Genomic DNA, 24,063 nt, shown 5'->3' with positions numbered 1-24,063 from the left:
GTGGGAAGTACCCTACAGGAGATGGGCACAGGAGATCGCTTCCTATGTGTAACCCCAACAGCACAGACTTTAAGGGCAACATTGAATAAATGGGACCTACTAAAACTGAGAAGCTTCTGTAAAGCAAAGGACACTGTCACCAAGACAAATAGGCAACCTACTGACTGGGAGAAGATCTTCACCAACCCTGCAACAGACAAAGGTCTGATCTCCAAAATATATAGAGAACTCAGGAAACTAGACTTTAAAATGCTAATTAACCCAATTAAAAAATGGGGCACTGAACTGAACAGAGAATTCTCAACAGAGGAAGTTCAAATGGCCAAAAGACACTTAAGGTCATGCTCAACCTCCTTAGCAATCAGGGAAATGCAAATCAAAACAACTTTGAGATATCATCTTACACCTGTCAGAATGGCTAAAATAAAAAACTCCAATGATAGCCTTTGCTGGAGAGGCTGTGGAGGAAGGGGAACACTCATCCATTGCTGGTGGGAATGCAATCTTGTGCAACCACTTTGGAAATCGGTGTTTCGGTTTCTCAGGAAATTCGGGATCAACTTACCCCTGGACCCAGCAATACCACTCCTGGGAATATACCCAAGAGATGCCCTATCACATGACAAGAGCATTTGTTCAACTATGTTCATAGCAGTATTATTTGTAATAGCCAGAACCTGGAAACAACCTAGATGCCCTTCAATGGAAGAATGGATGAAGAAAGTGTGGAATATCTACACATTAGAGTACTATGCTGCGTTAAAAAACAATGACTTCTCGAATTTTGCATGCAAATGGATGGAAATAGAAAACACTATCCTGAGTGAGGTATCCCAGACCCAAAAAGATGAACATGGGATGTACTCACTCATAATTGGTTTCTAGCCATAAACAAGGGTCACGGAGTCTACACTTGGTGATCCCAAAGTAGCTAAGTAAGAAGGTGAACCAAAGGAAAAGCATATAGTTGCCCTCTTGGCTATGGGAAGTAGACAAAATTGCCGGGGAGAAAATTGGCATCTTGGGGGTGGGGTGGGATGGGGGTAAGGGGAGATGGGGAGAGAGGGGGGAGAGGGGGAGAATGGGGGGAGCTTGGGGAAGGGGGAGGATTGGGATGAAGGAAGGTTGGATGGGGGAGCACGGAAGCACGGTTCTTAGTTAAGGGAGCCACCTTAGGGTTGGCAAGAGACTTGAACCTAGAGTGGCTCCCAGATACCCAAGCCGAGGTCCCCAGTTAGTTCCTTGGGCAGCTGAGGATGGGGAACCTGAATTGACCCTATCCTAGAGCAATAATGACGAATATCTTGCATATCATCATAGAACCTTCATCTGGTGATGGATGGAGATAGAGACAGAGACCCACACTGGAGCACTGGACTGAGCTCCCAAGGTCCCGATGAGGAGCAGAACGAGGGAGAACATGAGCAAAGAAGTCGGGACCACGAGGGGAGCACCCACCCACTGAGACAGTGGAGCTGATCTATTGGGAGCTCACCAAGGCCAGCTGAACTGTGACGGAAAAAGCATGGGATAAAACTGGACTCTCTGAGCATGGCGAACAATGAGGGCTGATGAGAACCCAAGGACAATGGCACGGGGTTTTGAACCTACGTAATGTGCTGGCTTTGTGGGAGCCTAGCCAGTTTGGATGTTCACCTTCCTAGAAATGCACGGAGGGGGGAGGACCTAGGACTTACCACAGGGCAGGGAAATCTGACTGCTCTTTGGTCTGGAGAGGGAGGGGGAGAGGAGTGGGGGGAGGGGGAGAAGGGTGGGAGGAGGGGGAGGGAAATGGGAGGCTGGGAGGAGGAGGAAATTTGTTTTTTTTTTTTCTTTTCTCAATAAAAAAAAAGTTAAAAAAAAAAAGCTGTTTGAAGAATAAACGCAGGCTGGACGATGGTGGCGGCGCAAGGCTTTAATCCCAGCACTCGGGAAGCAGAGGCAGGCAGATCTCTGTGAGTTCGAGGCCAGCCTGGTCTACAAGAGCTAGTTCCAGGACAGGAACCAAAAAGCTACAGAGAAACCCTTTCTCGAAAATCAAAAAAAAAAAAAAAAAGAATAAACGCAGGTGAATTTTCAGGATATGAAGTCAGGATTTCATGAGGAATCCCTCGAAATCTTCCTCCTGATAAAGCCATATGAGTTATGTCTTTCTTCCCATGCCTCTCCTCTGGACCAGAGAAATAATTTATGATTCATGCTGGCACTGGAGCCTGACAGGCACAGGCCCTGAAAGATAGTTCAATGCCTCAGATTCTAACAAGCATCCAGAACTGAAAACCAACAGTGAAAACTAGTCCTGGAAAGCAGCAGAGAAGTCATTCTGTGGGCCTCTCTTCTCAAAGCATAACCAGTTAAGCAGAGATAACTAAACACGGACTTTGGTAGGGACCCATGGTAGAAGAAAAGGACAAAGTTCCCTTGGTTGGGAAAGGTATGACTGAGCAAACAGCTGTCCAAGAAAAAGGGAAGGTCACGCCTGACCCCGTCTTCCTGTTCTTTTTCTGCGCCAGACCTCAGGGAAATCTTTGCTACACTGAAAGTGCACAGCACATAATTGCTATAATTGCCACCAACAGGAAAGAACTCAATTCTGTTATAAAGATCCAGCCTCCCATACCAATGTACTGCATCTGACTACGGTTGAAAGCACAACCCACAGAGCCCATGTCAGAGGCACAGGGCCTCCCTTGAGCAGCTCCAGTTGCTGTTCTGCCCTCAGTGTCTTCGGAAGAGAGAGGGTAAAGACTCTGCTCTAAATTCACAAAATAGGAAAGTGCACCCATCTCCCATCACGTGACTGCTGAAGCAACTCTCACTGTGCTCAGGTTCTCACTGTGCTCAGGTTCCTTGTGGCATTTCTGGGGGTTTCATTAAAAATTTCATCAGGATGGAGGGATAGTTCAGCAGTTAAGTGCACCTGCTGCTCTTGCAGAGGACCTGGGTTCAGTTGCCAGTGTCCACATCTGGTGGCTCACAATTGCCCAAAATTCCCCCTCCAGTGAATCTGATGCTTCTGGCCTCCTTAGGCATCTGCAGTCACAGACAAACACACACAACCTTATTTTTAGCCTTTTTTGAGACAGGGTCTCACTCATTAAGTAGCCCTGGCTGACTATGAACTCAGAGATTCACTGGCCTCTGCCTACCAAAGTGCTAGAATTAAAGCCTTGCACCACCATGTCCAGCTAAAATTTTTTACTTATTTGTTTTCGTCAATCCCTCCCAGAAAGGGAATATCTCATTACATGCAAAAGAGAACACCAAAATCAAGAAAGACTCTGATGAGAGCCAGCCCTAAAGTACTCACAATCTACCAGGGTCTGAAGGACACTGGATCGCAGAAAGAGCTGATGCAGCATTAAAATAACTTCCAACCTTTCTCTCTCTCTCTCTCTCTCTCTCTCTCTCTCTCTCTCTCTCACACACACACACACACACACACACACACACACACAAAAAAAAAACTAAAAGAAGATTAGCTCAGTAGGGAGCCCGCCCCTGACACTGCCTTGAGGGCCAGGACCCAGAGGCTGGATGGCCCACAGAACAAGACAGAACCAAACACAACTGCAAGAAAAGGGGGGAAAATATCAAGGTAATGATGCCTGGTGATATTCTGCTATACACATAGATTGGTGCCTAGCCCAGTATTCATCAGAGAGGCTTCATACAGCAACTGGTGAAAACAGAAGCAGACCCACAGCCAAACATCAGGCTGAGTTCAGGGAATCGTTCAAAAAAGGGGGAAGATTGTAGGAGCCAGAGGGGTCACGGACACCACAAGAACATATCCACAGATTCAACTACCCTGAGCTCATAGGAGCTCACAGAGACTGAACGACAACCAGGAACCTGCACGGGACTGACCTAGACCCTCTGCTTATATGTGACAGCTGTGTAGCTTGGTCTTCTTGTAGGACTCCTAACAGTAGGGAGCAGGAGCTATCTCTGATTCTTTTGCTGGCTCTTGGGACCCTATTCCTCATACTGGGTTGCCTTGCACAGCCTTAATACAAGGTGGGGTGCTTAGTTCTTATTATAAATTCATATGCTATAGTTTGTCGATATCCATAGGAGGCCTGCCCTCTTCTGAACAGAAACAGAGGAGGAGTGGATGGGGGCGGAGGAGAGGGGAAGTGGTGGGGAAAAACTGGGAAGGAGGAAGAAGGGGAATCTGTGGGCAGGATGTAAAACAAATAAATGAATAAACTTTTAAAAAACTGCCCTTCACATAGCTAATATATTTCAACTGTCTCTTGAGAGGGTTGGCACACTAGATGCTAATACTTGGGTGAAATAATTCACAAAAGAGTGGGGTCAGGCTAGGCAGTCGTGGCACAGGCCTTTAATCCCAGCACTCAGGAGGCAAAGACAGGTTTATTTCTGTGAGTTCTAGGCCAACCTGGTCTCCAGGACAGGCTCCAAAGCTATAGAGAAACCATCTCAAAAAGCAAACAACAACAACAAAAAAGAGTTGGGTCAGGAATGGCTGGGAAACATTTCCAGAGAAAGGAGGGTTTAGGATTGGGCATTTAAACAGTAGGGTTAGGGAAACAGATACAAGCAAAGGGAGCCAGGGACTGGTTACTGTTGTAGACGCTGACTTGGAAGTTCTCAGGGAAGGAGCCTGAATTTTTTCCCATTTATTCATCTCAATCAGCACACGGGGTTACTTCAGAGAGGAAGGTGCTTGCCAAGGCTGATGGTGCACTTGCGGTCAGAAACTACTGTGTCTGACTCCAGAACCCACGGCATAAGAAGACAGAACACAGTTTAGGAAAGGGGAAGGAGCAGGGATCACTGTGACAGAAAGATGTGATTGAGAAACCAGAAGTTAGACAAGCTTGCTAAAGTGGAGCTATATGTCGCAGGGCTATGAAAACTAGTCAGAGATATTTGAACGAGGCCTGTGATTGCCAAAGAGCCACTGTAGGTTTGGGGTAGAGGAGCCATCAAATGACACCTGAGCGAAGATCAGAGGGGAAAAGAGGAGCTCTGAGCTCTAAACCAGAGAAGCTGCTGACCATGACAGAGGGGACGGGGACAGAGGACAGTGAGGAGGGCACTTAGAGGGAGACCCTGGATTTAAAGAAAAAGTGCCAGACAGGGCATGGTGGTGCACACCTTTAACCCCAAAACTGGGGAAGCAGAGGCAGGGGATCCCTGTGATCTACAGAGAGTTCCAAGGCAGCCAGAGCTACACACTGAGACCCTGTCTTAAAAAACAAAGAAAATGTTGTATGTCAAAGTCATAACTACACCAGACAAGTCAGATTCTCCCTCCAGACTTCATTCTCGCTTCATCCATACATCAAAGCAGGGCAATGAAAATTCATCTCTAAAGTGATCTCTAAACCCTTGGTGCTTAACATGCGATCCACCAACCAGCAGTGATGCATTTCCTGTCTTAGCAGCAGTAGGGGTGGAGGTGTCCAGGGCCAGCCTAGGCAACACAGCAAGACCAGAGAAGCAGAGAGACCAGATATGTTGGAAGGGAGGCAGAGAGAGAGGGAGGGAGGAAGGGAGGGAGAAAGGGAGGGAGGGAAGGAGGGAGGGAGGGAGAAAGAGGAAGGGAAGAAGGAAAGAAGGGAGGGAGGAAAGGAGATGGGAGGGGATAAAGCAGAGCAGCAAAGAGACCAGGCAGGTTGGAAGGGAGGGAAGGAGGGAGGGAGGGAGGGAGGGAGGGAGGGAGGGAGGGAATTTCAGGTCCCACTAAAAGTATCAAAATCTGTATTTGAACAGTAACCATGTGGTTATTGTGTGGTTGTAAGCACATTAAAGTCTGAAGAGTCTTCTCTAAAGTGTCTTCCAACTCTAAATGCAAGTGATTTCACAGGATCAAAAGTCTATCACTCCACAGGGACTCAATACAGCAGCTGACCTAGTCACACTGTCTACCCTTTAAACCAGTGAGGCAGTGCTGCCACCTTGTGACCATGACTGGTAAGAACATTCTTAACCAGTCTCATGGGGGGGGGGGGGGGCTGGTAGGAGGGTGAAGTCCAAGTCACAGAGGTGGTTAGAGAATCACAACCACTCATATCAACTGCAAATGACGTCAAAAAAACAGCTCAGCCCACGTCACAGGGCACTGTCACATTTGAAAAGAAGTGTTTTTCTTCGTTACATTTTTATTTGTTTCAGGTGCACGTGTGCACCGGCGGAGGCCAGAGGACAACTTGCAGGGCAGCTCTTCTTTCACCATGCGAGTCCCAGAGATCAAAGTCCAGTCCCTAGGCTCAGTGATGGAAGCCCTAACTGAGGAGCCATTTTGCTGGCCCAGAAAGTGAAGGTTTTATAATTCCCAACACTTCGGTGTTGGTGGAACACTCAGGTTACAAGCCGCGCTCCAACGCCCAGTGGATTGTGAGTTCAAGGACAGCCTGTGATATAAAGAGTGAGTTCTATAATTTTGAACAGTTTGGTGTCTGTGGAACACCCAGGTTCCAAGCCACGCTCTAACAATGTCGCCCTTGAAATCACCATGACAGGCATTTTCAGGCATCTAGCCCTGCCTGAAGTGCCAAGAAAGAGAAGTAGGAATCCCGGGCACTGGCTCTCTGTGGCACGGTCTCATCTTGTGCTCTCTTCAGTCCTGGTCCTGCTCTTGGCAGGCACTGAAGCCAGCCGGTATCAGAGAACACCCTCCAAGTGCTACTTTCCAAGTGATGTAATCTGAAACCCCTGTGCTCTTCTGTCAGTTTAAGACAGTGGTTCTCAACCTGTAGGTTGGGACCCTCTTGGCGGGGGAAGGCAAACGACCCATTCACAGGAGTTGCCTAAGATCATCCTGCCTATCAGATATTTATATTACAATTCATAACAGTAACAAAATTGCAGTTATGGAGTAAAATAATTTTATTGTTGGGGTCACCACAACATGAGAAACTGTACTAAAGGGTCGCAGCATCAGAAAGTTGAGAATCATTGGTTTAAGCTATGATGTGAGATTTGTTTCACAAAATAAAAAAGATGCATGCAAAGAGGTCTGGGGCTGCCCACAGCACAGATGGGAAGAGGCAGCAGATGTGGGATTCGGCTCTAACTAGGAACATGGTCCAGGATGGGGAAGCCGGCAGTTCTGCCGCACTGCGACTCTGGCTAGACATTCCGAGAATTCGGTTTCTGCTCTGGTTTCTGCACTTCACCTGGGCACGGGGAGGTGATAGGAGAGCTTCGGATTATATCATTTGGAAAGTGGCGGGTGGGAAATGGAGGGACACTTGAAGGGTGTTCTCTGGTACCAGCTGGCATCCGTGCCTGCCAAGAGCAGGACCAGGACTGAAGAGAGAGCACAAGATGAGACCATGCCCTGGATCCCTACAATTCCTGGAACTTCAGGCAGGGCTAGATGTCTGAAAACACCTGTCATGGTGATTTCAAGGGCGACATTGTTAGAGCGTGGCTTGGAACCTGGGTGTTCCACAGACACCAAACTGTTCAAAATTATAGAACTCACTCTTTATATCACAGGCTGTCCTTGAACTCACAATCCACTGGGCATTGGAGCAACAAAATCAGATGCTTTCCTGCCCTCAGAGCTTTAGGCTACTGAAGGAACCCAATTCAAAATTCCATTTGTCTTAAGAGTGTTCATTATCAAGAAAGCAGACGGAACTGACCAGCAGTCAGGATCTAGGGTTGTAGGGGCTAACAGACTAAGGAGACCTGAGGAGAACTGAGGGAGAGCTCCCTGATCTAACAGACTAAGGAGACCTGAGGAGAACTGAGGGAGAGCTCCCTGATCTAACAGACTAAGGAGACCTGAGGAGAACTGAGGGAGAGCTCCCTGATCTTGCAGTGGCCTCAACACAGGTTGGAGTGATGGACAGCTGAATGAAGTTCTGTGTGAACATATGTCTATCAGTAAGATTTTCTTTCTTTCAATAGGTTGAATTTTCACAAACTTCCTATCTTATCAGACCAAGTTAAGGGGTTGGAAAGCTATTGCTTTGTTCATTAAACATTTGCAGAGTACTTCCTTGGTACCAGGCCCTGTTGAGTTCAGAAAACTCAAATAAAAAGGAAGTCAACAGCCCCTGTCCCCAAAGACCCCACCCAATCCACTCTGTATGCCCACACACCCTTTGCACTGACTTGCTCTCTGCCCTCCACCAGCCCAATTTCTACCTCTCCTGTGAGACCCAGCTCAAACCCTGCCTAATGAAGTGGTATATGATTCTACAAACGCAGCACTCAGGAGGCTGAGGCAGCGTCCCAAGTTCAAGGCTAGCTTGAACTACAGAGTGATACCTTGTCTCAAAACACAAAGAAAGAAAGAAAGAAAGAAAGAAAGAGAGAGAGAGAAAGAAAGAGAAATGAAACAAAGAAAGAAAAGAGAATAGGGGGTAAAGGATGTAATTCTCTTTTAGTTAAATTTTAAAATTTTTAAATGATTTTATTAGCTAAAATATAAAAAGGTATGTTCTTGTGTTATCCCCACATTCATTTACATATCCATCAATTCAAATTTATTTGTGACAAAGATGCACAGAAACAAGTTGTTATTTATAATTTTTTTAAAGCTCCCAGGGCTTGAGAGATGATTCAATGGTTAAAAGTGCTTGCTGCCATTCCAGAAAACCAAGTTCAGTTCCCAGCACCCATATTGGGTGGCTCACACTGTAACTCCAGCTCCAGGAAATCTGATGCTCTCTTCTGACCTCTTCCAAAATCTGTATAAATATGGAATGTGTGTGTGCGCGCACACACACACACACACACACACACACAAATTAAATATTTAAAACTAATAGGGGTCTAGAGAAACATAGTTAAGAGTCCTGGCTGATTTTCCAGAGGGCCTGGACTGATTCTCAGCACCCACATGGTGACTCACAACTGTCTATAACTTCCGTCCCAAAAGATCTACTGCCCTCTTCTGGTCTCCTCAGGCACTACATGATATGGTACACATACATACAGGTGAAACACCTATCCATAAACTAAAAAGAAATCTCAGCTGGGCAGTAGTGGCACACACCTTTAATCCCAGCAATCAGGAGGCAGAGGCAGGTGGATCTCTTTGAGTTCAAGGCCAGCCTGGTCTACAAGAGCTAGTTCCAGGACAGGTTCCAAAGCTACAGTGAAACCCTGTCTCAAAAAAACAAAAATAATAAATAAATAATTTTTTAGAAAACCAAATCTTACCTAATTACCATCTCAGTCCTTAGTGAAGGTGACTCCATTTGTATCTCAGGGTTATGGAGTACATGCTGTCCCCTGACTAAATGTCAGCCTCCTAAAAATAGAGGCTGTCTATAGACAGTGGTATCAGACTAAAACCAAATTATCAGTCTGAGGAGAGTGCTCACTACCTAACACAACCCTCAGCATGGTATTGAGCTAGGATAAACTGGAGAAGAGAAATGGGGAAAAAAATTAAATGCAGGAGGCAGAAGCAGAACTGTTATAAATTCTAAGTCACCCTTAGCTGTAGACTAAGATTCTATTTTTAAAATCATTTTATCAATTCACTTCTTTTGCAGGACCAACTTCATACACTCCCTCATTCCCAAAGGCTCTAGGAAAGACTTCCTTGTTCACTGTTCAACCCTGACAAATGTCACCCAGCATTCAAGTTGAGCAATCCCTCTCTTTGACACATTCCTAAAGTCTCTAGTATAGACACCAAATTTAGTGCTGATGTGTTCAAGATTGTTATAGTTTGGATCTTCCATGCTTCCCAAAAGCCTGTGAGTTAAAGACCTGGTAGCTAGCCTATTGGGAGGTCAGAAGAACCTTTTAGGAGACAGTTTCATAGAAAATAATGAGGTCGTCGTGGGGTATACAGCCTTAAAGAAAATATTAGAGTCCTGTTTCTCACTGTCTGCTTTGCTTCCTGGCTGCTAAGGATGTGAGCGGTTTTCTCCACTGTGCACTCATTCCATGATGTGCATCTCAACACAGGCTCTGGAGGGACAGGACAGACTGGCCATGGAATAAAACCTCTAACACTGCAAGCCAGAAATAAAATTCCTCTCTTTTGTGAGGTGCATGTTTGCCAGGAAGTTGGCTGGCACAATCACCTCAATGTTGACTGTGAGCATTATCAGCTTTCTCCTTTTGCCTTGGACCATTTCCAGAGACTGGAACCAAGATCCCCACCAATGTAGGCAAACACAGTTCAAGAGTTCCTATACTCCTCAAGCCTTCTTGGATCTGAAGCTCTGGTGATCCCCCACAAATCCCCTGTCCTGTAGACTGAAGCAACTGAACCATAGCAACTTTCTGATGAGCAAGAGGAGGCCTAGTTTTCTCCCACTGCTCCAGGGAAGGGTTTTTGGAGCAAAGATAATTGCCTTTAATTTTGCTTGTTTATTGTTGTTTTGTTTTTTGTTGTGCTGAGAACCAAACCTGGAACCATGTGCATGCTAGACAAGCATTCTATCACTAAGCTACATCACATCTCTTCATTTTCAATACATTTATTTATGAGGGAAGGGAGTGTGCATGCCACCAAGTGAGTATGGAGGTCAGAGGATAACATATTGGTTCTCTACTTCCTCTGTGAGTCCTGGGAATTGAGCTCAGAACAATTAGCTCATCAGCCACCAGCCCTTCATTTTTGTTTGTTTTTCTTTCTTTTCTTCTTTTTTTAAAATAGGTTTTGTCATCACACTCAGGTCCTCCTCGTCCTCCCCAGTGCTGAAATTGCAGACATACACCACCACAACCAATTTGAACTGCCTCCTCTTACTCCAGCTCTGTTTCCCCTTTACATGGTTAGAGAACTGGAGAGAACTGCCAACAGTGTGAATACAGAGAAACTACCCAGACAGAAGTACTTCCATTGCAGGTATTTGCGAGTGGATAAACAAAAGAGACACACCAGCCAGCCTCTCTTCTGCCACCCTGCAGTGCCCCATTTCTTGCTATAAACAGTCAAAAAGTACAAGGAAATTCAAGTGTTGGAAAAAAGCTAAGACAACAAAATCATAACACTGTAGGGGGTGAGGAGTTAAGGACAGCTGCCAAGCTTTCAATCACTCCTTGGTTCTCCAGAGTGTTGTGTTTCTTTTGTTTGACCGGTTTTGCCTCCCACATTCCTGTAAAGCACCTGGTCCAATCTGTTACCAGCATCACCAGCACCGCCTTCTTGTTCTTGCCTTCTAATGGGTACTCTGGCATGGGATTAAACTGTAGACACCACCCCACCCAAGCCATTCCACACCATCTTTAAGCAACAACACCACCAACAAACAGCCACAATGAAGGTTCTAGTCTCTGCCTTCCTTCTGTTGCTGCCAGCCATGCTCACAGTCTCCAGCAGACCAGATCCAGGTAAACAAGATGAAATCATATTCTCTCTTTTCTTTCTCTCTCTCCCTTCCTCTTTACCTCCTCTTCCCTCCTTCCCCCTTGAGACAGGGTGTTGATATGTAGCCCAGGCTGACCTGAAACTTGCACTCTTCCTACCTCAGCATCCTGAGTACCAGTGTTATGTAGGCATGTGCCACCATGCCCTGCTCAAGATTACTTTGTACCTCACCTATAATGTGCACATACCAAAAATTAATTTGATATTAATGGAGGAAATGGAGTAGGAAATGTGGCAAATCGAACAACATACCCATTAAAGTATTCTTTTAGCTACAAGTTGGAGCAATTAAGTTAGTCTTTCTCAGTGTCAGTATCCTCATTAACAAAAAGGAAGGACCCTACTTATCCCAAAGAGTCTGTGAACTTTAAGAAACATTGCCAAAGTGTGTGCAACTGAAGCTGGCAACATACACACATGCATACACACAGCCCAGACCAGACCCACTTTCCTTCCCTAACCTCTCCTAGAAAAGTCACAGATTTCCTCAGGTCTCAATTAGAGATTGTGGTAGAAATTAAAGAAATTAAGAGTTTTCTATTTTTCTAGAGCTTGCCAGTTAAGTCACTGATGACACAAACTGGACAGTCCTATCACCAGGCAGTGGCCATGCAGACATTTGGTCATGCTGTGCTCTGTTAAAATGGTCTGCCTTGGGGGAAGCAGACCTTAGTAGTGGTTCTGAATCTGCTCCGGTTTTCATCAGAGCCAATATGACCCAGCCCTTCACAGAACCACCACACAAAAGCAAGATCATCTCCATCCATGTATCATTCTACTTGAGAATACTATCCCTCTCAGCCCCTCGGCTATTTGAGGGTGAAATAACTCGTGGCAAACTCAGCAGCAATCCTAAATTTAGGATCACCTGTCTTCTACAATGTCCAACTTCTCTCCTTTCTAGAGAAAGTTCTTTGGAAATTGCTAGGTTCTACAATCCTGGAAGGGAAGGCATCCCTATCACTATGATGGACACGGGGCTAGAGTCCCCATGTACTCAAAGTTCTAGTCCCAACCTACTTTTCCAGTCCACTCTCCTCCACTCACAAAGATACACTCTATGCTCTGCTCAGACTAGACTGCTGATTCCCAACACGTCCTATGTTGTCAAACCAGCTCAGCTTTACTCACATATCCAGCTCGAAAGCTCACACCTTCCCACTCCTCCACTGATTCCTCCCTCAGCTACACACAGCTCTCCCCTTGCTGACTATACTCAGTTCAAATAAGACTCTTGCACGTATCATAGTCTGCCTCACAATTTAAGGGTACACCTTCTACTTGTTCTCCGTCCTTAATCACCTTGGTGACACAAACTGATATATCATTTCCATAACCCTCACACTATGCAGTATAGCACTCAGCAAATATTAGCTAAGTGCTCTGGTTTCTAAGATCAAAATGATTCATTTCTATGACTCTATGCCAAGCTGTGATGGCAATATTTTTTTCCTTGTTGCTGTTAGTGTAAGTATGTGTATTAAACACAGAACCCCATGCATCCTGGATGTGTAAGTAAAGTTGAGCTGGTTTGAAAAGGGAGAAGGACAAAAAGAATACATAAGAATGTATTTTTAAAAATTGGGAACAAATTACTTATAATAGATTACTCCCTATTTGTAATATTACTTGATTATATTACTTATGGTAATAGCTGACATGTGTTAAGAAATCCTGTACTGCAGGCACTGCTTTAAGTGTTACAATAAATACACTGTGATCTCATTTTGTATTTACAAAATGTAATGGGGGCTGGAGAGATGACTCTGGAGTTAAGAGCACTGGTTTTTCTTCCAGAGAACCCAGGCTTTGTTTGATTCCTACACCCAAATGGCTGCTCACAATCCTATGATCTCCAGTCCCAGGGGATCCAATGCCCTCTTCTGGCCTCTGTGGACATAGCATGCATACCATGCATGAACAAACATGAAATACTCATACACACAAAAAATAATAATCTTTAAAAACAGGAGGGACTGAAGAGATGGCTCAGAGGTTAAAATCAGACCACTCTTTCAGATGACCTGGGTCCAGATTCCAGCATCCCGATGGTGTCTTACAAATGTCTGTAACTCCAGTCCCAGGGGATCTGATGCCCTCTTCTGGCCTCTTAAGTCACCAGACACACCAGTGGTGCACAGATGTACATGCAGACAAAATACCCATATATTGAAGAATAATCTTTTTGTATACTGTGAAGATGTGTCACTCTGATTGGTTTAATGAAAAAAAAAAAAGCTGAATGCCCAATAGCTAGGCAGGATTTCCAGGCACACAGGATGCTGGGATGATAAAGGGCAGAGTCGTGAGGAGACACCAGGGGGCATAGAGCAAGCAGCATGGGCCTTACAAAATAAAAGAAACTAAGCCACATAAAAGAACATAGATTAAAAGATATGGATTAATTTAAATTATAAGAGTGAGCTAGAAACAAGCCTAAGCTATTGGCCAAGTTTTCATAATTAATAAGCAGTTTCCATTATTTGGAAGCTAGCAGGTAGGACAGAGAAAGACTCTACACCCATACACATAAAATTAAAATTTAAAAAACCAGGAAACTGTCATTAACACAGTAACATTGGCTAATCTCTTAAATATTCAAAGTGTCCTAATTATTCTGCTAACATCATTTTCTAGTCCAGAAGCCAATTTAGAACTCACAGTGAGTAAAACTGTCATGTCACCTTGGTGTCCTCCAAACTAGGGCAGCTCCTGTCCTTCCTCCTCTTTCCTGGGAGTTCTTGGTATATTTTTGAAGAGTACTGAAAAGTAAAATGCTCTCAGTATGGGGCTTTCCAGTGTTTTCTCATGATAAAGTTCTGCTTATTCACTTAGTGCAACAATATTACAGAAGGGCTAGCAAGAGAAGAGGCCTCAGTGGGTAAATGTGCTTGCCGTCAAAGTCTAGAGACCTGAGTTCGATACCCACTGTGGAAGGGGAGAACAGACTCCACAAATTGTCCTCTAAGCTCCACACATGTGCTTTGGTTTCACGCTTCCCCCACCCACACCACATGCACAAACAATAATTAATTTAAAAATTAAAGGCAGTTGTGAGCCACCCGATGTGGGTGCTGGGAACTGAACTCAGGTCCTCTGTGAAAGCAGTAAGTGCTCATAACCACTGAGCCATCTCTCCAGGCCCTCTTCCTTTTAGTTATCCACCTACTTGTTTATAGCTGTATGGACCCCGAGTCAGACACTCATGGGTTTTAACCCAACTACTGCCATCATTTATTATGTTACCATGTTGTCCTTCAGGTTGGTTTCCACAGGGTTTTACTGTTTCCATCATTTTTATTTTTTGGCAGTTCCTTACTTTCTGACACAAGAGGTTTCAGGTTTATCTTATATTTTCCTGGTCCATGGAATAAGCCACCTCCAGGGATCCCTATTTCTTCTCATGGGCTGAAATATGCCCTTTGCTGGAGCTGCAGGTGGTGTGATCACTGTCTTCAGAAAAACAACTAGAAGCCAAGTGTGTTGGCACATGCCTGAAATCCCAGCACCTAAAGGCTGGGGTAGAAGGATCAAGAGTTCAAGTTTATCCCCAGTTATTTATCAAGTTTGAGGTCAACCTGAACTACATGGGGCAAAGGGGAAGGGAGCTATAGAAGAGGGGAAAGGGAAGAAAAGAAGAAAACAACTACCAGTCCTCAGTGACAACAACAACTCATATCCTGAACAGATGTCTGGATATGGAACATTCACAGATCATTTATTCCTCAGCAAGGTGGGCATTACTTATCCTTGTTTTACAAGTCAGACACTCACAGATCCAAGAAGTATACATCATACAGTTAAGTGACAGAGCCTATAGGGAGCCCCAGATCTATCTGGATAGAAAGTTCACTGGGCAAGTGTTTACCAAGACTAATTTTTGATGAAACATAAATTTGCTTTTTATGGCCTTAATAATAACATGCTTATTTTAACACATTAGAAAAGAAAATATCCCAGTCTAGCCTGCTGGGCTAATCTTGGCTACTCAACAGACAGAGACCAAGACAGAGAGAGGAGGAGAGGGAGTAAAGATGGACATAATACTAAGACTACATGACATTCATAATTCCACACAAGATGAAGCTACTTTATAAAATAAATCTAGAGGAAAAGTTGAACAGATGGCTCAGTGGCTAAAATCACTCTGTTCCTGTATACAACCCAGGACTGATTCCCAGCACCCATATGGCAGCTCACAACCATCCACAACTACAGGAATCAACACCCTTTTCTAGACTCCAAAGACATCAGACATGCATGTGGTGCACACACATACATGCAGGCAAAACACTCATACATAAAAAATAATAAATCTTTAAAAAAATAAAATTAACTGGACAGTGGTGGCACACGCCTTTAATCCCAGCACTCAGGGAGGCAGCTGCAGGCGGTTCTCTGTGAGTTCAAGGCCAACCCGGTCTACAAGAGCTAGTTCCAGGACACCTAGAGCTGTTACACAGAGAAACCCTGTCTCGAAAAACAGAAAAAAAAATCTTAAATAAATGTGTAATCTTGAGCACGGCACCACACCACTCACCTGTTAATTCTAGCACTTGGGAGATTGAAACAGAAGGATCTGTAGTTCAAGGTCATCCTCACTTCTGTAGTGAGCTCAAGACTATCCTGAACTACGAGACCTTACCTCAAAATAAAATGATGATAATGGAGTTTGTTGTACTTTCAAATTTTTTTCCAATACACTTACAATTTCTAAATATCTAAATGTAATCACTAAGAATTTTTAAAGTTCTATATTTAGGAATTCAACTAAGTCATCTACAAGATTTCTTCTGGCTTTAATATTTTATGGCTTCTTGCTGAAATGAGGAATAGCGGCCATTCAAGGAGAAAATGCTAGAAAAAAAAAGAAGCAAGGGCTGTGCCCATCTAAATTATTTTAATAGTGCTCAAAACATCACATGAGAATGTTGAAAAAAGGCTCTGGAAAATGATGCAACACCACCCATCTGTGTGACAAAAAGGGCACAAGTCTGGGGAGAGGAGACCCAAACTGAACCTGATGATCTCTAACAGAACCCTCTCCAAACGCTTGTCTGTGCACCTACTGAACAAGCACTTACTAAATGCCTACCCTGTGCCAGGAACAGTGAGCTCTGTCAGAGCTGATCTACGGATTCTGAGGCTAGTGGAGGAGAAAGGTTTGTTTCTATTCATTAGGAGTGTCATAACAAGTTACCACAGCTGAGGTGGCTTTAGGGACAAATTTGATTTATCTCACATTTCTGGAGACTGGAAATCTAAAACTGAGGTACCAGAAGGTCTGAATCTCTTAGAACCAGCAGAAACTTATTTTTCATCGTTCCAAAAGTAGAGCTTCTGAGATTAGGGTTTTGGTATGATTGATTCAGGTAAGAGTCATCTCCCTGTGTGCAGACAATCAATTCTCATACACTGCAAATTAAAGGTTCCCAGAGGTCCCTTTCCACAAAGGTATTAATCTCACTCCTGGGAGCTCTACTTTCATGATCTAATTAGCCCCCAAAGCCCCCACTTCCTAATACAATCACACTAGGGACTAGGATTCTAACATAGAAGCTTTTTTTGTTGTTGTTTCTGTTTTTCGAGACAGGGTTAAAGATTCATTTATTGTATTTGATGTATATGAATGCTTTGCCCATGTGTATGTTTGTGTACCATATGCCTGCAGTGCCCCAGAGGCCAGAATAGGAAGTCAGGTCCCCTGGAACCCGAGTTACAGTAGGTTATAAACTGCCCTGAGCAACAGCAGTAAGTGCTCTTACCTGCTGCCCTGTCTCCTCAGCCCCAACACAGAGGTTTTAAGAGGACATATTCTGCTAGCATCTCACTGTATCATCGGTCACATGGTTTTTTGCTGTGTACACATCTTTAAGGTCTTTTTTTTTTTTTTTGGTGGGTGGGGGGCATTGAGACAGGAAACAGGTTTTCTTCTGTGTAGCCCTGGCTGTTCTGGAACTCATTCTGTAGACCAAACTGGGCTTGAACCCACAGAGATTTTCCTGTCTCTGCCTCTGCCTCTCTGGTGCTGGGATTAAAGGCATGTGCCACCACACCTGGATCATTTTCTTATAATACTGGATTAAAGAACACCACAAAAGCCTTATTTTAGCTTAATTGTCATTTTTAAAACCCTATCTCCAAATATACTCATTTTGAGGAAGTAGAGGTTAGATCTTCAATGTGTGAATTTAGGAGGATGGAGTTCATTCAGTCCATAACAGATTTAAAGTCACAAATTACACAAGAATAATTCAAGCATAGTAACTCATCTGGAATCTGGAATCAGTGTTAGAGAGATTGCCGAAAGTTCAAGGACAGCTTGGACTATACAGCAAGACCCTTTCCCAACCAAAAACAACAACAAAAATGAGCTGGGCATTGGCAGGGGTGGAAGCTGGGGGATTCGGAGTCCAGGTCCAACCCCAGCTATACTATGAAGACCCTGTTTCAGAGAAAGAATAATTTAAACAAAATAAGAAACATATGAAGGCATATTTGATTGTTTTCATGGTACTATAGATCAAATCCAGGCTATCGCACATGCCAGACAAACACTTAGATTCCCAATCTGCTATTGATTTTAACAGGAAATATCACTAACTAAAATTAGGGAATTGTCATGTGGTCCCAGTTCTAGCTGGAGATTCTAAAATCTATAAGCCTTTATCTTTTTATAATTTTAGCCTGGTTGGTTGGTTGTTGTCAATTTGACTATGGTCATCTGAAAAAAAGGAACCTCTGTTCTTAAGAAAGAACCTCCTTAAGATTGGCCTGTAGGAAATATGTAGGGTATTTTCTTGATTAATGATTGTTGTGAGAAGGCCTAGTTCACTATAAGTGGTGAGTCCCCTAGGCAAGTAATCTTGGGATGTATAAGAAAGCAAACTAAGCAAGCCAGGAGGAACGAGTTAATAAGCAGCCTTCCTCCATGACCTCTGCATCAGTTCCTGCATCCAGGTTCCAAACATGGGTTCCTACCTTGCCTTCCCTCAAGAAGTAATAAAGTGTGAGTTGTAAGGTGAAATAAACCCTTTCTTCCCAAAGTTGCTTTTGGTCATGGTCTCTTATCACAGCAATAGAAACCCTATGACAAATTTTGTATTCTATCTAATTAATTTATTTTTCTTTGGGTGGGTGCACATGCCACACACAGGGAATGGATGACAGTCTGAGAGGATGCCCACAGGAGTCAACAATCTGCTACCATGTGAGTTCCAAGGATGGAACTCAGGTTGTCAAGATTGTTAGCACGTGCCTTTCTCTGCTAAGCCAATCACCAGACTTAAACCTTCATCTTCTGTTGTCATAAACATATTTTAGGGGTGGGCTTGGTGGTAAGCACCAATAATCCCAGCTACAAAGAAGCAGATTCAGATGGATCACTTAAGGCCAGAAGTTAGATATACATTGAGCCTCATAGAAAGACCTTATCTCAAATATATGGAAGTTGTAGAATCAAATAACATAGGCTTGGATGCAATGTGTCTGTACCAGAGGAACAAACACAAATACTGTCCTCTTAATAAGCAACTGAAATTGTGTATTCAAACACAGCAACTTGGAGGTCAGGTGGAAATTTTGGTTTAAAGTTATCTGCTGCTCCTTGCTCTCATCTAAGTTGTCAGTATTTTAATGAACGATGTGGGGGTTGCAGTCTCAATAACCCTATCATGTCTTCCCTTAGATTCAGAAGCTATTTTCTTCACTTTCTCAGCTAAAATTTTCAGTAGGCCTGATTTTTTCTGATGGCAGAGACTGCTTGTTCATTTGCCAGCTGCCCAGACACAGAAACACTGTTGGGCCTATTAGCTCAGGCTCCTTATTAACTAACTCTTACATCTTAAATTAACCCATTTCTATTATTTTATATTTTACCATGAGGCTCATGGTTTGTTACCTCTTGCTTCTTGGGCAGCTACATGGCGTCTTTCTCCTTTGGCAGTTATGTGGCATCTCCCTGACTCTGCCTACTCTCTTTATATATTTCTTCCAGCCTAGTTATATTCTGCCCTGCCATAAGCCAAAGTAGATTCTTTATTTACCAATGGTAATAAAACATATTCATAACATACAGAGGGGAATCCCAAATCATTTTTCTTTTAAGATTTATTTATTTTTGCTTTGTACATGAGTGCCTGTGTAGGTCGGAAGAGGACACTGGATCCCCTGGAACTACAGTTATAGACAATTGCAAGCCACCATGTAGGTGCTAGCAATCAAATTTGGGTTCTCTCTGCAAGAGCAGAATTTGCTTTTAACCATTGGGCTATCTCCCCAGCCTTTAGGCTAGATTTTTAAGTCTCAGTTCCTTATCCATTTACAGTATTCCTCTTTTGGAGTACCCTAGAGCCCATCAAAGGAAGGTGGGACAGACAGACAGAGACACAGAGAAACAGAGCTTGTGCTGATCTAAGTACCCAAGTAGGGCAACTCTGGAGGATAGGGTCACAGAGAGCTGTCCTTTTCCAGTGTCTGAAAGTAACCGCATATGCCTCCAACAGGGGTCGCCAAAAGCCATGGGGACCAACGCCAGGTTTCTGGGAGGTGGCTCCAGGAAGGCGGCCAAGAGTGTGAATGCAGAGGTCAGTAATTCAGCCTTGACCACAGAGTTGGCACTATAGTGACCCAAAACCTTCATCTCCCATAAGCCCCTCTGAGGCCAGGACAGATGTTTGAGCTAGCCTCAGCATCCCACCAGAGGTGGCACTAACACCTGCTTTCTCCATGAGCAGGACTCAGGAACTAGATTCCTACCAGGATCTTTGTGCCCCCCACCAATGCTTCCCCCCAAATTTCCTGTACCTTCCCAAAGGGTTTTACTTTCTCCTGGTTCCCCAAAAGCATCTTGTATTCTAGTCTTAGGCTGATGTTCCTTATAGAAAGGATTGAAAGCAGAAGAAATGTCAGCCTAAAAAGACACCTGAGCCCATTTTTTCATTCTTCACTCTCCACAGGGATATCCTAAGGCCTCCTCTAAACATGTCAGCAAATCCCTGCCCACAGAGGTCACATGAAAACAACTTAGAAACCCAGGGGTTCACACAGCTTGAGGTCTCCGTTGTTCTCCGTTGACCCTTTTCCCCAGCCAAGTCCATACTCTAAACGTACCAACCTTCCCATCTAAGAAGTCGCCTGTTGTTTACAGATTGGTTCCTGAGAGCCCCGAAGAGAAAATCCACACCAGTGCTGGAATCACCAAAGAAGCAGTGTCCCTGTGATCATGTCAAGGACAGCGAGAAAAAAAACAGTAAGTTTCAAGAGGATGGCCTTCTTCCTTATACCACACTCAGTTCTATGAACTCACTAGGGATGGAGGCAAGGCCAAGAAGACCAAAATAAACACATGCATCATCCAGCCCCTTTCTATTCAATACCAACTTGTAGGAAAACAGAAAGAACAAAAGCATTAGGATAGACTTGTTCTGAAACTAAAGAGATTTAACCAAAATCTTAGATTCTAGAACGTGTCATTTATCAAAGTAAAGGGAGATAGAGAGGCTGTGACCTGCCCATTGATTTCTGAAGATGACACCAGTGTCAGTGTGGAACAGGATTTTGGCTTTTCTTTCATCTGGCAATTGGTTTTTCTGTTTGTTTGTTTGTTTTCATTTTATGTGTGTGGGTACCTTGCCTGCATGTATTTAATCTCAATGCAGTGCCCTTGAAGACCAGAAGAGGTAATTAGATTTCCTGAGACACCATGTGGGTTCTGAGAACTGAACCTGAGGCCTCTATAGGGGAAACTCATGCTCTTAATTGCTGAGCCATCTTTCCATCCCCACAGTCTTTTTTAAAATGTTATTATACAAAAAAAGTAAATAAAGGGCCAGAAAGATGGCTCAGAAGACGCTTGTAGTCAAATCTGATGACCTGAGTTCAATCCCTGACACCCACATGATAAAAGGAGAGAACAGACTACTGCAAGCTGCCCTCTGACTTCCAAATTTCCACTATGGCATGAATGCAACTCTACATACATGTGCACCCACCCACCCCCAACACACACACAAAATAAAACATGTTTTTTAAAGTATTATATTTCATTTTACTGCGTGTGTGTGTGTTTATGTTAGTATCACATGTGTGGAGGTCAGAGAAGAGAGTTGGGATTCAGTTCTCTCCTTCCACCATATTAGTCTCTGGGACTGAACTCAGGTCATAAAATTTGGCAAATGCCTTACCTGGTGAGCCATTTCTTCCACCCCTGTTTGATTTTTTTTATTCTGATTTGTCCATTCTCTGCCCCACCCCACCCCAACTTTTATTTGGTTTTTGAGACAGGGTTTCCCTGTGTAGCCCTGGATGTTCTGGAACTTACTTTGTAGACCAGGCTGGCCTTGAACTCACATAGATCCACCTGTCTCTGCCTTCCAAGTGTGTGCCATCACCGTCCAATTCGTTTGGCTTTTTGAGATAGATTTCCATTCTAGCCTAAGTTGACTTGGAACTCACTTTGTAGCTTAGGTAACCTCAGACTTAAAAGATCATACTGCTTCTGCCTCCTGAGTGCTACAATGATTGTAGGCACACACTGCCACAGCCAGCTGCATCTCATAATTTCAAAAGTTTACATATAAACTTTGAAATGTTTTTAAAAGAGCTGGAGAAAAAGAGCAGCCATTTAGAGCACTCACTGCTCTTTCAGAGGACCAGAGTAGCCAGGCAATGATGGCACACACCTTTAATCCCAGCACTCAAGAGGCAGGGGCAGACTGTGAGTTCAAGGCCAGCCTGGTCTACAGAGCAAGTTCCAGACAGCCAGAGCTACACAGAGAAACCCTGTCTTGAAATAAATCAGAGGACCAGAGTTTGGTTCCCAGCACAAATGTCAGGTGGCTCCCAACTACCTGGAACTCCAGCTCCAGGGGTTCTGAAATTCTATTCCAACCCCCACAGCACACACACATAAGTGGCACACACACACACACACACAAATAAAAATAAAACAAAGTATTTTTAAGTTTTTATGACAGTATCCTTTTGTTTGTGCCCTAGGACACCAAAAGCACCACCGGAAGCCAAAGAGGCCCTCCAGAACCTGCCAGCAATTTCTCAAACGATGTCAACTAGCAAGTTTCTCTCTGCCCTTATAGTTCTGATACTCTACTCTCTCAAGTGGACACTCTCAGTGGAAAAGAGGTGATCAACCCTAGAGCGTGTTCTTGCTCTCCCCACCCCATCCTCACCAACAGCATCCCAGTGCTCTCAGAAGGCACTGCCCAGCATATTGGTTACTGTGCCCTCTACTGTCATCTTCTCTCATCACTATTGATTTCAGTATGGGTTAAATAATTTAAAAATGACAGAGCCTCCATTCCTTTTGTTATTCAGCTCCCAAACCTGTTCCCAGAATCTTATGTTGGTACTTTTATTTCTTAGGTGAAATAAGTTTCATGTTCCTATTGTGTAGACTGTTTTTTCAAACCAACACACCACAAAGACCTTCTGAAAAACCTGGTATATTTGACAGGCTTTCTGAAACTGGCCAATCAAAATGTCAAAAACTTTGACAATATGTTAGTGCTAAATGTTAATAGCAAAAAGTTCTGCTTTTGTTTAAGCTTTGCTTGCTTGCAGAAGTAATGAAGGACCTATAGAAGATTCTCTCTGCTGCAGCTGAGGGCCACTTACATTCTCCTACTCCTAAGGAGGGGGCTATAAGTTAGGCCCAGCCATGAATAAATTTTACCCTGCAATATCTTGGTGTTTAGCTCCTGGTTTTCGACACCATAACACTTATACCTCTGTTCACCCTAAAAAAATCAAGGAAACCTCAGCTTCCTATTGATCTCACTTGACCATAGGAAAATTAGCAAAGAAAATAATTAAATACATACATAATGCATATATATATGAATATATGGTATATGAATATCAGTTAATTCAATCTAAAGGGGTCTGACCACTCACATTCAATCCAGATGTCACCCTTTGCCCTGGTCATTCAAAACCCTAACCCAGATTCTACACGCATTTCTCCCTCCTTGACCCTCTTTCTCTCTCCATTGCCTGATTTTTATTCTTTCACCATTCTAAGGTGCAATGTCTGAGTGTGGCATAGAAAGCAAGTAAAGCACTGAATCAGATACTGCCTGATTAACAATAATAAAGGTTTAGAAACTGTGCTTTCTTAGCATCTAGACAGACATCAATCAGTGTTTATGATTCCCATCATCAGCATCATCCCCATTACTTCATTCTGTGGGTTTCTAATGCAATACAAGAGATATAAATGTAGAAACACAGTTCAAAGCTATAAAGATGGTATGAAGGATCTCAGCTGCAATTCAAGGGTTTTGAGCCTATAAAAATAGAATGACATCAGTCTTTTTACTTTTTAGCATGGGTATAAAGTGATCAAAGCAACAATCTAAGACAAGTGAACTGACAACAAGTTGTAAGAATTAATGAAGAGAAAACTATAATTGTAAGTATACAGACTCCTCAAGTATTCTTCTGGCATCAGGAGTGGGATAAATACTGAACTATGGTGGTACCCACTTGTGGTCATGGAACTTGGGAAATGGAGACAAGAAGCTCAGGAGCTCGAGGCCAACCTGGGCTACATAAGATTCCCATCTCTGTAGGCAGAGAACACTCATCAGCTCATCTAGAATCACCCCAGATGAAACAGAAGATTAAGTTGTCTTATGAGAAGGGCAATTGGTCATTTTAACTGAGTGGTGAGTGGGGTGGGGCCCTATTTATGACACAAGAGGGCAAGCCCCTCCCTTCTT

General features: G+C 43.7%; 1 protein-coding gene and 1 long non-coding RNA gene across 2 annotated transcripts in view; one reads left to right on the top strand and one right to left on the bottom strand.

Annotated features, from left to right (window-relative positions):
• The window catches only part of LOC121450131, a 94,171-nt gene that overhangs the window by 67,790 nt on the left and 2,318 nt on the right, over window positions 1-24,063 (bottom strand). The window lies entirely within an intron of this gene.
• Cxcl17 (C-X-C motif chemokine ligand 17) lies at window positions 11,186-23,009 on the top strand. Its single transcript, XM_041654905.1, has 4 exons — window positions 11,186-11,286; window positions 19,828-19,908; window positions 20,472-20,573; window positions 22,322-23,009. Exons 1-4 carry the CDS (start codon window positions 11,214-11,216, stop codon window positions 22,417-22,419), a joined length of 354 nt encoding a protein of 117 aa, XP_041510839.1. The 5' UTR covers window positions 11,186-11,213; the 3' UTR covers window positions 22,420-23,009.

This window comes from Microtus oregoni, unplaced genomic scaffold, assembly GCF_018167655.1.
Source record: "Microtus oregoni isolate MIOR12 unplaced genomic scaffold, Mior012 000006F_ref0000085, whole genome shotgun sequence".
NCBI classification, from domain to species: Eukaryota; Metazoa; Chordata; class Mammalia; order Rodentia; family Cricetidae; genus Microtus; species Microtus oregoni.
The sequence above is the reverse complement of the archived record's forward strand: the minus strand, read 5'-3'. Positions and strand labels throughout refer to the sequence as shown.

What these genes read in the sequence shown, in the direction of transcription:
- Cxcl17 (XM_041654905.1), top strand. Translation starts at nt 11,214, where the DNA reads ATGAAGGTTCTAGTCTCTGCCTTCCTTCTGTTGCTGCCAGCCATGCTC. An exon ending in CTCCAGCAGACCAGATCCAG is followed by an intron (nt 11,287 to 19,827) that starts GTAAACAAGATG and finishes TGCCTCCAACAG; the next exon opens with GGGTCGCCAAAAGCCATGGG. An exon ending in GGACAGCGAGAAAAAAAACA is followed by an intron (nt 20,574 to 22,321) that starts GTAAGTTTCAAG and finishes TTTGTGCCCTAG; the next exon opens with GACACCAAAAGCACCACCGG.